General features: G+C 37.0%; 1 protein-coding gene across 1 annotated transcript in view; it reads left to right on the forward strand.

Moving 5' to 3' along the window:
• Positions 1–15,513, forward strand: part of LOC140244409 (probable E3 ubiquitin-protein ligase HERC4) — a 45,716-nt gene extending 30,203 nt beyond the window's left edge. Inside the window, exons 10-13 of the mRNA XM_072324047.1 lie at positions 4,429–4,587; positions 12,583–12,754; positions 14,799–14,901; positions 15,254–15,513. Coding sequence (XP_072180148.1) covers positions 4,429–4,587; positions 12,583–12,754; positions 14,799–14,901; positions 15,254–15,513 — 694 coding nt within the window. The remainder of the gene's footprint in view (positions 1–4,428; positions 4,588–12,582; positions 12,755–14,798; positions 14,902–15,253) is intronic.
• Positions 15,514–15,972: the final 459 nt, after the last annotated feature.

Genomic DNA, 15,972 nt, shown 5'->3' on the forward strand with positions numbered 1-15,972 from the left:
CAAGTATCCTCCGCCCCTTCTCCCCAACTTCAATTGTAGCAGGTGATGTTTCTGTGCAAATGATGCAAACCACATCCATCATCTGTAATGAGAGAAATATGTCATGGACATTGTTTTGTTTGTTTGTTTTTTAATGTGAAACGTACTTCACATAGCTGCTTGGAAATGATAAATCAGGTTGCTACGTTTTAATCAAAAGAGATTTAAAAAGTAATGTGTTGACATTGAAGATGCTTTGAGGGAAGGATATGCCATCACATGATTCAGTAATTTCAATAACACATCACAATCACAGTTCTGTAGCATGTTTACATATTGATACCAGTGAAGTTAAATTACGGATGAATCAACTCATGGTGGGGTGCCAGAATGTCTGGTAGGAATTGTATTGGGCAGAGAAAATCTCGCAAGGAAACCCGAGAGGAAAATGATAATGATAGTGGCTACTCCACAGAAATTCACTGTCATGTAATATGTGACTTGAAGACTTACTTATTTTGTTATCCCTACATGTGCACTGCACTTGTACTGTCGCAGCCTGGTAATATATCTTATCTCCTATGACAACCAGGGATGACATCTCATAGCACTTTGTATCCAATGGAAAAAGCACTATGAAATGTCCACTATTATTAATAATGAATGTATACTTGCATATCACAATATAGGAATGACATGATACACAATAAATGCATCTTTTATACAAATACAGCATACATGTACCAATAGGTAGGAGTGTCATACACTCTCTGATTTCTATTATACTATAATTCATTTCATCTACATGAAACAAATAAAATGATGCAATACAATATTTTAGGTGTAACGATACACTACTACACAGAAATTCCCTGTCAAGTGATATTACACAGTACTGTGTAGTACATGCATGAAGACACACATTTTGATCATGTATTTAGTATGAGTACCAAAAATAATAGTTTTACTTCCTTAATGATAACTGAATGTTTCAAATAGAACTCACCTCATGGTAGACATCAACTGCATCTGGTTGGTAAAAAAAGGCTAGCACAAAGTTTTCAATTTCCGAGCTTTAGGTGACGAAAATGGACCATACGGCAAAATATGTCGCCCTATCAAACTGATGGATAAATATTTCCCTCGTAACGTCATAAGCGATTAAGGGCACACTTCTAGACTTTAACATTCAAATTGATTTGAATACTGTATGGACAGCAACCACATTTTTATTTGAAATGTTTTTTGAATATTTTCAGGATGAAATATCACGGTTTATTAATAAATGATATATATTTAAACAATTTTGAAATAAAACTGTTAATGACGGCCATTTTGGACACAATTTTGGATTTTTGGAAGAGCTCAAGCAGTTTTATTGGTACTTGCGTGCTTCAACATCTCTTAAAATGTATTCTATCGAGTTTCTTATACTTCAAAACATATATTTAGACATTTAAAGTGTGTTTTGGGGAAACCTACTTGCAAAGTTTTAAGAAAAAACAGGAAATGGCGCCCATTTTGGACGCCATTTTGGAGTTTTGGAAGAGCTCAAGCGGTCTTATTGGTACTTGCATGCTTCAACATCTCTTAAGATGTATTCTAATGAGTTCCTCATACTTCAAAACATATGTTTAGACATTTAAAGTGTGTTTTCGGGGAACCTACTTGCAAAGTTATAAGAAAAAACAGGAAATGACGGCCATTTTGGACGCCATTTTTAATTTTTGGAAGAGCTCAAGCGATCTTATTGGTACTTGCATGCTTCAACATCTCTTAATATGTATTCTAATGAGTTCCTCATACTTCAAAACATATATGTAGACATTTAAAGTGTGTTTTGGGGAAACCTACTTGCAAAGTTATGAGAAAAACAGAAGAGGCGGCCATTTTAGACGCCATCTTGGATTGCGGAAAACGCTCATGGAGGATTTATGAGGACTTTTAGTATGTTATTCTAGACATATTCCTGGACCTATCCTGAAAAAATCAGCTTGTTACCAAAAATGTCCAGGTTAAGGCCTATTTTGACCTAATGCTCTTGGACTATAAATGTTATCTGTCTTTGTTCATTTTTTCACTGCAGTCATATTCTTCCATCAGTCTTAAAGGTAGGGGATACCTTTTACAGAACTCCCAAAATGCAGCAAAACATTAAATATGAACCTCAGGGGACTTGTTTAGGCCACTGCTTAGAAATTTGGAAGTCAACAGTTATCTACAATTTGAATAATGCACAAAACTCAACTACTCAGTAGTTCTGTGTGTCAGCCACACTTAAGCCTTTTTGTTGCAGTCTTCTGTATTTTTTATCTATAAACACAAATCTAAAAGTATAAGACCTGATGTAATAACATATAGAGTGTGTGGCAAGAATGTATATAGAAATGTTTGTAAGTTTTGATGAACTTTAGTCACAAAATATACATGATGGGCACACATGCAGTGCATGGGTCTGCAAAGGTATCCTAGTAATGTACTGGAATTTAAGGTGAGCCCCGAAAAAAATTCAATTTAAAATCTAACGGTCAATATAAATGTATTAAATGTTACCTTCCACTTTTAATACTTTATGGGAGTTTCTAAAATGATACTCTCTTCAACATACCACTGTGTTTATACAACTCTTCATTTAAGGCATGCAAATGGGATTCCCTACCTTTAACGACAACGTCCATACCACTATTCTTTGTCCCAGGATAAGTTTGACATGCTTTATGCATGAGCGAATAATTTCCACACGCCGTAAATAATTTGTCAATCGTTAGTTGATTTTAGCACAAACGAACTGCCATATGCACACCGCTAATACATACGTAATACAAACAAACACCAACAAACACTCAAACAAATCCTCATAATGCAAATAAACCAACTCAACGCTATTTTTTGTTTTTCCTTGATATTTATTTATTTCATTCAAATCATTCAAAAATCGACCAATTCTGTGTGTAACATGAACAAAAAAGATACAATGGCAATTCGAAACACAAACAAATCCATTTGTCAATTTATACTACAAATAATCTCACTTCAACGTAGATAACTCGATTATCATGATTATAGACCAACCGTACTAACAATTTCTTCGCTAGAAAGTTTTGACATGTAGGGCCCTACCAAACCTATATCCCTTGATGGTTTGGATCATGTAACACCTTCTTACTTACAAGGGCATATACATAAAAAAACACAAATTCATTACAGAAATCTAGAATGAAATCAGTCATAAAAAACCCGACCAACCCCCCCCCCCCCCCACCGAAACAAATCTAGGGCCTACATCTATCCTAAATATTAAATCCTACCAAAATCTGTCATACCATTTATAACTATCCTTCTTCAAATCCAATCCCCTTGAACCCACCAACCCCTGATTAACCAAAACCTAAATTATCCCACACCCACATTCACCAACCCACATACATACACACACACACCCACACACGCACACACACACACACACCCACGAATGTGCGTTATTCCGAAGGTTCGTTTTTTTCCGAAGGTTTATTTATCCGAAACACACAATTCCTTATACCTAGAGGTTCGTTAATCCGAAAATGAAAAAGGGTTCGTTAATCCGAACGTTTGTGGCGTTATTCCGAAGGTTCGTTGATATAAAAATGAAATTCGGAATAACGAACCTTCGGAATAAAGAACCTTCGGACTAAAGAGCCTTCAGAATAGCGAACTTTTGCAATAACGAAATGTAACCCCCTCCCACACACACACAAACACACACACACACACACACCCGAACCGATACCACCTTCCTTCCTGATGAAACGACTTCCCAATGTTGATACATAAGACATAATGGACCGTATGTAGAAAAGCAGCATCCGCCCGCACGCAAGCACCACTCCGAATTCATAATAAAAAATCAGCCAAACAAACTCATCAAAGTCAAAAGCTGCTGAAAAATCAATATCAACGTTTTTGCCAGCAACAGCTTACTAGGTATCCCTCCCCATGCGCAGCTAAAAAACACATACGCAAAAAGCTGACATGATAAACACATTCTTCCATCATACACACACACACACACACACGCACGCACAAACGGACACTAAATTTTCATGTGCGCGCGCACATACACACTTCCTTGAAACCTCACCATGACTTTTTACATGGCATGTTTGCATGGATGTAGCCATGTAAGTTATGTGTTAGTATTTCAATTACTGTGTCCAGAACGATATTACCCAGCAAAATGTGCTTCGAGGGCGGGCGACAATCCTTGCCGCCAGCCCTCGTCACGGATTGTCGCCAGACGACAATCCGTGACGGGGGCGACAATCCGTGACGCCAACTCCGTCAAGGATTGTCGCCCCGAGCCGGGGGCGACAATCCGTGTAGGGGCGACAATCCGTGTCGCAACAGACGCCATTTAATAAGAAATGTTTATAAGTTGAAAAATGTGATCGGTTATCTTTTCCCTGGAAGGCTTATGACACATGAAGATCTCCAAAGTCTAGACCCAGAGCTCTATCTCCAGCTAGAAGGTCTGAAAGTGTATTCTGCAGAGGAGCTTGAAGAGCTCGAGCTCAGCTTTGATGGGCTACAGCCAGACGGAGAGAACATTGCTGTCACTCAGGACAACCTGTAAGTCACAGTATCTATTTTTCATAAGTTCAAGTTCAAATTTATTTCGTTTTATTCACAGTAAAATGATTTATAAACACAAATTTCACTATCTTCAGTGACATGAATAATGCATGTAACTTTGTGCAGAGGAAACATTAATTGAACACTTACAGTAGGGTTGTACATTGCAAATGTTCCTGAGGTAAAAACAAATGTGATCACCTCTATGAAAATGACGGAGGGACCCACTAAAAAGACAAAGGTTATAGAGTGTGGGCCCCTCTTCGATAAAAAAAGCTCGATACAAAGATTGAGTGAAAACAACAAAAAAGCAGCACAAAAGGTTTTGGAGCCCACTGAGAGACAGACAGACAAACAATTCCACACAAAAAAGCAAATAAACAAACTAACAAACATGAGACATGTAGGGGAAGAAATGACTTGACGACAAGACAAGAAACGAGACTAAAGCGTGACAAATAGGTAATCAAATAGAACACACTCTAAGAAAAAAAGGTTCTCAAATGGTTCTCGTCGGCTCCAAAATGGTTCTCATCAGATGGTTCTCGCAAAATGGTTCCGATGAGCACCTATAAATGGTTCCCAATCGAAATGGTTCCGTTCGTCACCATTTGCTAGTATGCGACCCAGTCCCCGAGTGTTATTTTTGGTACTCTTGCAGGTCAAACAATATCTTTAGGTCCACTTTCATTTTTCCCCTTGCTGTATATTCGAATGCCAGATGTAAGAATCACCAAAACTGTGGTATTGGTACAAAAATATTGTATGTGTTTCTACTGCTTTGATAATCAAAAGTACATAAAATTGTTTTTATCGTAGACTAATGACTTCTCTTGGCTGCGTGCCAACTGACAGCTGCCACGATCCAATTTTAGCGCTCGATCAGATATGCGTACGCGTACACGTACACATACTAGTACTGCACTGTAGGACTATGTAACCGCCGCGGCACGCGCCGCGGCTATATGTAGCCCTGTGCTGCCTGCCTGCTGCGCGCCTATGCAAACCTACGACCACAGCGGCAGAAAGAGGAGAGTACCAATACAATACCATGCATGCAGCAGCAAGCTGCAGACGGCTGTGGACATACATCACCAGTATCACACCCATATAACGAACGGCACCCGGCTACGTTTAGACATTAATTTTGTCTGAAGTGGACTGGAAACGTGTCACTGTCAATTCTATTTTCGCCATGGCAGTCATCACAATTTAGGAGAATATAGGTGAGATTTTTAGTTTTAATGTGGTTTTATCTCATTTTTAGATGACATTCGTTGGTACAAAATCAAGTTAGATTCATCACTCAGTTTTCGTTTTCAGTCAGTGAACGGTTAGCTATATCTAGATCCTAACGTTAATGTTAGATCTAATTTGATCCAAGCTGCTATCTTGTGTAATGTTTACCAGGTACAGTACATCCAGATCTAACAATAACATGTTAGGCCTAACACTTTACAATTAGAAATTTGGCATAGCAATGGCCCATGGGCTAGCCCGAACAGACGCCGTGCGGGGCCGGAGCATGGCTGTCACGTTTTTACAGCGACTGGGCCGGGCTAAGTTACTTAGCTAGGCCTGCATTATATAACCCCGGGACGCTCCGTGCACACAGTTACACACTGTTGGGGCTGGTCGCAGTTAGGCCTGCATGTACGTTTATGCCTATTAAAAATAGAGTCTAACGTTACTAACTCCGAAACACAGCCCGAATGCCGAACGCAAAGATAACTGTGTACAAGGAGCGCCCCGGGGTAACATGGTAAGGTCTACCGGTACATGCAATAACTTTTGTTCTATACGGTAAGTTATAACTGTCATTGTTAACGTTTAATAGAGCCATAAATAGAGGTCTGTCTACAGCCCAGTAGGCCTAACTTGGTAAGTCAAAATCTCTTCAGTGTGTTTTCAGGCTTGTTCTAAGTAAGGAGTCACGTCATGAAATGCCGTGTTCTGTTTATCGAATTATAGCAATGACTTTGTTTTATTAACGCGGTGTAGGTCTATTGTTTCTTTCAATTCATATGTCAGGGAAGTGGACACACCAACATGCACAGAAACCAGGGAACAAGTAACTCCGGCCGGGACGATGAAGCAGAACGTACGTGTTTGGGTCGCTGGTGCGGTTAGGGAAAAAGGTAGACTCTACATTGATCAGAGAGACAGCCCGTGACAGACCGTTGACAACATAGGCCAGAACCGTCGCAGGCTTAACACTAGCCAAGAATGAGCTGGGCGGCCACAAGAATTCATCGATCAGAATAAGAGCCCGGGATAGCCCATTTACAGCATCAGCCAGAACCCTTGGCTAGTCGAGAATGAGCTGTGTGGCTAAGACGATACATCGATCAGAATGACAGCCCGTGATAGCCCGTTGACAGCATCAAACAGAACCCTGGGCTAGTCAAGAATGATCTGGGTGACCAACAGAATACATCGATCAGAATGACAATTTTAGCCCGATAGCCCATTGAAAGCATCGACCAGAAACCTACGCTAGCCAAGAATGAGCTGAGTCAAAGAAAAAACACTGATGCTGCCAGAGAAAACCTTTGAGAAATATGTAGATAGGGTAGGTAAGTCCCTTTGCATTGACTTATAGTGTACATTTTATAGCTGCTCTTTCAGAATCTGCCGTCAACCAAATATTCATGTCAGGCGACTTTTTGTTGGTTTGTGTGATGGAGGGTCACATATGTTTTGTTATGATTCCAATACAGTACATGTATTTTGAACTTACAATGTACCAGTGATAATGTTTCACTATGATTTGCATTTAACAGCTTTGAATCAACTGTATTGGGGGTGGGGGTGGGGAGGGGGGGGGGGGAGGGTAGACGTACCGAGATCAGACCACATGCCAATCTGAGAAGTGGAGTCATTCATAGTTCTAAACTTTAAAAGCACAAACGGAAAATGTTCTTTATACTTCTCCTGTCATTGTGTGGTCGATTTCTGCACACTTTTAAAGTTTGCACCTAGACTGGTAAAACTTATTGCATTTATACCCACGCAGGAATTACGTATTGGGTAGACAATTGAAGATTATGTAATTTATTTCAAAGCACTGATGCACCTCTTGTCACCAGTTTATATTGCTTTTGCAGAAATACAAAATGTATATGTACGTGGTGGTGGTGTTTAAAAGACTGTTGGCAAATTTGGTGAACAAAATGAAAAATGCTAACAACATATTATTGTCATAGGCAGGTTATAGAACAGCAAATTCAAACCTCAGCTTTAGGCCTGCATCATATATAGTTTACTCTGTTGCTCTGCTTTTAAAAAAAGTGTAAATTTTTATTGATTCCCAATGTTACATATTTTAGATCATGGTTGAGGAATTTTGTTCATTCATGCTTGTAAAACTGTGTGGGTGTCGTATCCTAGCTCTTTTCCCCTTGGGATTCTTATTATCCTTCACATTATAAAACAATGTGTTCTTTTCTCTTTTTTTCTTGTTTTTTTATGTGTGTTTTCGTAGGACATGCTGTAAATTGTCAGAAGTCATGATTAACCTGAATTGATACTCTTCTTGTGTTTGCAGTTGTATAGATGTGTCTATGGTGCTTTCAAATTGCAGAACAACAACAACAAAAAAGGTCACTCGTATACAAACAAAGATAAGTTAATTCAAATACTCGACGTTATGAATGTGAAGTGAAGTGAAGAAGTGTAAAGCTTATCCTATCCCAAGTATCATACCTGCAATATAATGTATGTTTTCTGTGACAATGCCAAAGGTCCTGTTTAATGGAATTGTTTTCCTGCCCTTTGTAGTTGCTTTTAGGACAAATATGCTTAAAAAAAACAACAACACCGAACAAACTAGCAAATATGTGGAAAAAGTTCCTCATACTACTTAAGTAATGTACTTGACCTTTGCCTTTCTTGAGACTGACACAATTACTGTATCTCATCCATGCAGGAATCATTTCACAGAGAATTAGAAATTTTGTTATGTATTTCAAAAGCCTGATGCACCTCTTGCTATTTCATATCATCTGTACAGAGATGTGTGATGGTATTTCAAGAACTGCTCGGTACACAAATGACAAATATTGTGGAAAAAGAATTGTAATAGTGAACAAATGAAAATATTTTGTTAAGAATATTTGACTGATTATAACATGACAAATACAAACCTCACCTTTAGATTGTAAAAGTCAAGGTGAATAAATACATTTTTGCGAATTTGTGAAAGAGCAAATTTCTATGGTTTTCAGTTATTGAGTAATGTTTCATGAAAAAATATTGGTGAATGTCATGCACATGTATTCATGCTTGTGAAACTCTGTGTGCATGGGTGTGTTATCCTTGCTCTTTTTTTTTTCCAGTGTCAATGATAATGTGTGACATGCTAATGTATTGCTAATATACATGTTTTGAACGTATGTTTGACTGATGAGATGAAATTCAGATGAATTCATTTCATTTCAAATGAGTTTGTGATGCACATTTTCAATGCAGATAGGTAATGTACCTTTAAGAATGGTGCCAATGAAGCACCTTACCAGCACTACATGTGAAACACACCAAAAAATACACAGACATCAATTCACATACTACATTCTAAGAAAAAAATAAAAGGTTCTTTTGAGCACCATTAAATGGTTCTCAGCACTGTCACAATAGCGACACCTTTTTTGGAGCCTGTGAGAACCTTTTTTAAATGGTGCCTGTCAGCACCTTTTAACATTGGTGCCCATTAGAACCTTTTCCAATGAAATGGTTCCCATGAGCACCTTTTGAAAAGAGTCAAAAAGGTGCCCATCTGTAGTCAAAAAGGTGCCCATGGGCACCTTTTAAATGGTACTGACGAGCACCATTTCATCGGGAAAAAGGTTCTAATGGGCACCTTTTGCAAAAGGTGCCGACAAGCACCATTTAAAAAAGGTTCTCACGAGCACCTAAAAGGGTGTCGCTATTGTGACAGTGCTGAGAACCATTTAATGGTGCTCGAAAGAACCTTTTTTTCTAAGAGTGCAACGATCCTCGGAGGTTTTGTGTGTGTGTGAGGGGGGGGGGGGGTTAGAAGAAAAAATGTACAATAAACCCTTCAACTGCGAACTATAGGTTAAACAAGTCTATTCATAGCCTTTGCTTACGCAATAGTAGCGATAATAATAATAATGATAATAATAATAATAATAATAATAATAATAATAATAATAATAATAATGATAAACGGCAATGTAAATTTTAGAGACGGGTAATAGAAGAAATAAATTAATCCGATTCGGGGCGTCGTCATGATAGGATCGTAAAAGAGAAATCCTCTATCTCATTTTGAATGAATATAACGAAGGAGCAGATTTCATTATCAAGATTCAGAGTAATTCGGTTCAGTGTAAATTAGTGTATTCTTTGCTAAAATGGTTTTAAGAAGTGGTAAGTGAAACTCATTAGAGCGTCGAGTGGGGTAATTATGGAAAGACTGATTTTTTTTTAAAGAACATATAATAAAAAAAATAGGCAGAAGTTAACTGTTATCATACATGTACATAAATTGGCTAAGTTAGATACAGATACTTCGTTGATTTCTAATAACTTATTACAGGCAAACAATGTATTTGCATGTGAACGTATTGGAGAATTACAAATGATACGGATGGCTTCTTTTGCGGTAATAGCGCTCTACTCAGGAGCGTCTGACAAGTATTGCCTCAAACTAAAAATCCATAATTAAGGCAGGGGAGTATCAAGGAGGAGTATAACACAAGTAATGCCAATTGAGGGATGCAAAAATTCATGAAGCCTATATTGCAAGAAATAATTTTGCAGATAGTTGTGATCAATATTTGTTTTCCAAGAAAGTTTATTATGTACAAAAATACCAAAAAATACATAAAATATGACACACTTCCTAAATTACAGTCATCCTGAACTATTTCTGAATTAACAAAAAAAAAAAAAAATAACAGTATTGCTGAAAGGCATATTATTATTTTTTTTTTGTTGGAACGTTCAAAGAGAACTTATTAGCTCTGAACCAATTGTTCATTTTTTTTTCCAATTCTATATTTACTTATTCAAGAAGAACATCGACATCATTATGGGTAAGAAAAACACTGGGTTCATCAGCAAAATGTATATAAAAGAAAGTACCTCAGCTACGAAAGAAAAATCATTGATATAATATTATGAATAACAGCGGCGCGGCGCCCTAAAAGACTTCCCTGTGGAACACAACATGTGGAGTATGTAATCAATGTAACGAAGGCTTGTAGAAGTCCAAGAATATACAAATTAAATGAGAATGATTGTCAGTTGAATTAACAACTTTATCGATAAAATGAAGGACTGCGTGGATGGTACGTTTTTCTCAAAAACCAAACTAGGAATCTTAAATGTTTCGTACTCATTAAAAAGAATGATTATTCTGATGAATATTATTTTCTCTAATAGTTTGGACAATGAAGATATTAAAGACATTGGACGATAATTACTAACATCCAAAGTAGTACCTTTCTTAGATATTGGAATTACCTTAGCAAATTTCATTTCATCATTTCATTTCATGATTAACACCTTTAAGGCTGCTATTATCTATATCATCGTAAGCAGAGCTTCGTTTGTTCTTAAAGAGGATACAATATCAATAATCTCGCATCTATTTGTTGCAATTAAACAAAAATGAATTGGGGTAACACTGGCCTAAGAATTCAGTAAAATTCTGTCCTGTGACCGGAATACCTTGAGCAAGCGTTTCAATTAAGAAAAAGAATTCCAATATCAACGGGGTCATTAGTTATTTCATCATCTAACTTACCAATTTCTGTATTTTTAGTCGGAATGTTTAAAGCCTCCTTTAAAACTTTCCGAGTATTCTTAACATCAAACTTGAATCTCGACAACTGGTGAGAATAATACTTTTGTTCTTTTTCAAACGTAAAATTCTAATTTTCATACAATGTATATCTGTTCATTGATCGTTCAGTTTGCCCCATTTTGTATTTATAGTACAATCATTTTCTTTTTCTATTAATTGAACGAAGAAATGATTTTGAAATCCACGGCAACCTACAGTGTAGCTGCCTTTTTATAACCAATTTTATCTATTTATTCATTGAATTTTGCTTCGGAATACAGTATCATCCATAGGAAAATCAAACATTTCCATAAGATTATCAAAAGACAGAGTAGCATCATCACTTTCATTGTACTCGTGATCGATCTGCATTATCATACAAGAGCGACATCAAGACTAGCTAACTTTTCACATGAGACTCTACGTTTGAATAATGGCGATGAAGATTTTGCATCATTGACTAGAGTGTGTAATGTAAAATGAGTCATAATTGGAGATATGACTTATTACGCAGTACTTTATCCGATGCCATATTGAGGGCATTACAACCGCGTTGTATCATGAGATTTTGAGGCTTTTCGTTCGTAAATTAAAGTTTGAAGACAATGTTTTATTGATGGTTACAGGACAATCGACAATCAGGGAGAGCGTTCAGTCAACATGCTGCATCGATAGGTGACAAAATTCCCTAAAGTCACGTCATTACTGGAGTATAATCTAATCTATAATTCATGTCGACCCTGAAGAAGACGCATGCATGCGTTGAAAATGGCACAGATAAATAGATAGATAGGTAGATAAATAAGTACATAAATGAATAAATATCACTGTGAGTGTTGGACTTGAAAATGCCTTACCTCTCAACTTTGTCACCTCTTTTATTATGATATAATCATATATATATATATAATAGTGTATAATTCATATACAAAAAGAAACACATTTCTTCGCTTTCTATGTAAATATGTATGTAAGAGTGTAAATAGTACCTATTATTACAAAAAGAATTGATTATGCCTTTTTAAGTTTATAGAGGTTTTGATAATATTATAGAGAATCATATAGTCATATTATTTTATATCACATAAGTTAGAGACGAGAGAATCTGATATCTACCAAATATTTCAGTAGAATCATATCCGTTAATCTGTATCTTTCTATGATCACTGCTCAAAAACCAGGCAGGAGTACATTGACAAGAAATCCATCCATCAGCTCGCAGATGCCCAGTTCCACTCATTCCGCATTGGCTTCCACAGGATTCTGAATCCGGATCTTCTCTTCATGTTTAAACCTGAAGAGCTACGAGACGTGATCATTGGAGAAGAATTTGACTGGAAATCCTTTGAAAACGTATGCTGTCATCGTCATTCTGTTTGTCTTTATAGGATGATAAACAAATATGCACCTTTTACATGCTGACAGTGACTTAAGGTCACTCTTGTCAACTTTTTCATTTTTTTTTTCATTTTCATTTTTGACTTTCATATTTCTCAATGAATAATAAAAAAAAAAATACATCAAATGTAACAAAATTTAATAATACATGTCCAACTAGGACACATACATAGAATACTGTAAACATATAACACATAGTGATCGATCGATAAAAGTTGGAATATGGGAATGAACGCTAAAGAAATATGAAGGAACCTACTAAAAAAAGAATGGAGGGGAAAGCAGTAACGTTGGTTAACACATTGTACTGCAGTGGTCGCATTCTGGTCATTACGCTACGTCAGTATTAATTTTGTCCCCCGGAATTGTGCTTAGGATAATTTAGTGAAACAGACCGTATCATAAGAATTATCTTCATAGAAAAGGCAACCTGATCTAAAAGATAATTTATAGCCTATTATTATCCATACAGAGGATTTTTAGAGCCCAAATACAAGTGTTATTTTGTCGACGCACCTCATAACCTCCGAGCCACTTAGAAAGTTTGTTGAACTCAACCAATATTTTTTGCCGAGGTGACCAATATTTAAAATATTGGACGGCAAGTTTTTACAAACTGCACCGTGATCGGTTGAGATATACGAGATGACCCGAAATATGAAGTAAAAAGTCTGTGATTGGTCAATCACGAATTAACTAAAATATCGGGTTTTTTCAATTCTGTGTTTATACAAACAAATTTCATATATTAATTAGTTAAAATTGTTTTTTTTAAATACAATTTTTAAGAATATCACTTTCATAACAGAAAATTAAATTTAGGTTTGATGAAAACAAGTTGCATTTTTTGTGCAGGCGACGATCGATCAGCTCAGCGCTACTGCTGCTAGATAGCCCGTGATATACAAATACATATAGCCGGCCGCAGCTTGCATTTGCATGCATGTTACGTTATGTGTTAATTCGATCTTTCATGATCTACGGTAGATGTGACGTGAATACAAGAACATGGTTGTTTTGGCCTAGTTCGACGTTGATCTAAGTTTCCTTTGGAATGTACATCAAAATACATAGATCATTGTTTTATCTGGGAACGAAGTGGATTAACTTGCACTGAAGAGTGTACCATACCCCATGTCAGGCATGTCAGGATCAAGTACAGTAGGAGATCATACAGCACTCAGAGTCAGAGACAGAAACGGTAAGTGAAAATATTCTTTGCTAAAATCCTCTGTAGGATAATAATGATGATATTGGATGTCCGATTTTCGATCAATACAAGGAAATATTGGACTCGCTAAGCAAAATATTGGACTCGTCTTCGACTCGTCCAATATTTGTGCATAGCTCGTCCAATATTTCCTTGTATTAACCTCAAGGCCATCCAATATTATATAAGTATTAGTTAGCATGACGGATACCATGGATACATAGAAAATAGATCACTGTTTTATCAGGGAATGAAGTAGATTAACTTGCACTGAAGATTGTACCATACCCCATGTCAGGATCAAGTACAGTAGCTAAGTAGGATACCATACAGCACTCGGAAACAGAAAGGGTAAGTGAAAATATTCTTTGCTAAAATCCTCTGTAGGATAATAATGATAATATTGGATGTCCTATTTTTGATTAATACAAAGAAATATTGGACTCGCTAAGCAAAATATTGGACTCGTCTTCGACTCGTCAAATATTTGTGCATAGCCTGCATAGCCAGGATAGCTCGTCCAATATTTCCTTGTATTAATCTCAAGGCCATCCAATATTATATAAGTATTAGTTAGCCATGTATGGTCATTCAATCTTGATTTTACAAGCTGATACATAAAACGAATTATGTTAGTTAAATGATAATGAACACGGCAAATGGGATGAATATAGTGAGCTAGTAATGCCTATCACTTTGTGTCTTAAAAAGGAAATGTTATTTTATTCCATTGCTTTGTTCGTGGAAGCTGGTATCAAATATCTCCAAAAATATCTGTATTTCAAACAGAGCACACTCTACGGATTGCCATACAGGGCGGACCATCCAGTTATCCGACTATTCTGGCGTGTGTTCCTTGAGTTTGATGAGGACAGGAAGAGACTCTTTCTCAGTAAGAAACTTTACGCTACTGTTTATTCAGGATGTCTTCGTTTCATTTCTGTCACCAAAGTAATCACAAATAGACAGACACAGACATATAGCCGCGTGCGCACACTCTCACTCACACACACACACACACACACACATGTATAATTGTGTGTAATGATATATGAGTGGTATACATACATACATGTAAATATTATTGTGCGTTTACCAGTTGATATACATGTCTAAATCGATAAATTCTCCACTAGTTTGTTAATTCAGGAAAAGAAAATTAAAATTAAAAACCAAAACCATAGGCAACATTTTATATTTCACTGTCAACGCTTCAAACTTTTGTCTCGTGTCGTATGTCGCAGAGTTCTTGACTGGAGCTGACCACGTACCCATCGGTGGCTTCCGGTCTCTCGATTTCACCATCCGACGTATGGACACAAGAACGTGTCACAATGGCGCCGATCCCTCGGAGATCTGCCCAGAAGTCATGACCTGCCCAGGCTTCATCTCCATGGGCCTCCCCGAGTACGAATCCGAAGACGACATCCGGTTCAGACTCCTAAAGGCAATAGAAATGACTCCAAGCTTCAACCTGGAAAGACCTCGCAATGTGTGTCAGTGAAGCCTGTAGGTCTATTTTACGCTGAAAGTTGAGTCAAAACTTCACTATCAAATGAAATTAGCAAAGATTGCATCTCGTGTTAAAAGCTGCATTGCAGAATACTCGAGAATATTCATCAATTAGTGAAAACCATAAGTAAGAGACGTGGTAGAAAATATTCTTCTATCAAACAAACCCGAATACGTAAGAGGAAAAATACTGCAAAGCTTTCTACAAGGAATTTTATTCCCTTTTCTTTAATCCTCTTTGGCATTTTATCTTGTAACTCATGGTTTGTCAACATACTGACTAATCGAACCTGCAAGTAACACAGAAAAATAATATAATTGAATTTTTGTTTCAATCTCCAATGGACATTTTTTACAAAACAGTCAGTGATAGGATGTCAGGGTTTGCAACGGTTTTAAACACTCACTGCTAAGATCAAAACGGTACCAAAGCCTGACAGTCTAACAGTTT

This window comes from Diadema setosum, chromosome 21 (genome assembly GCF_964275005.1).
Source record: "Diadema setosum chromosome 21, eeDiaSeto1, whole genome shotgun sequence".
In the NCBI taxonomy this organism is placed as follows: Eukaryota; Metazoa; Echinodermata; class Echinoidea; order Diadematoida; family Diadematidae; genus Diadema; species Diadema setosum.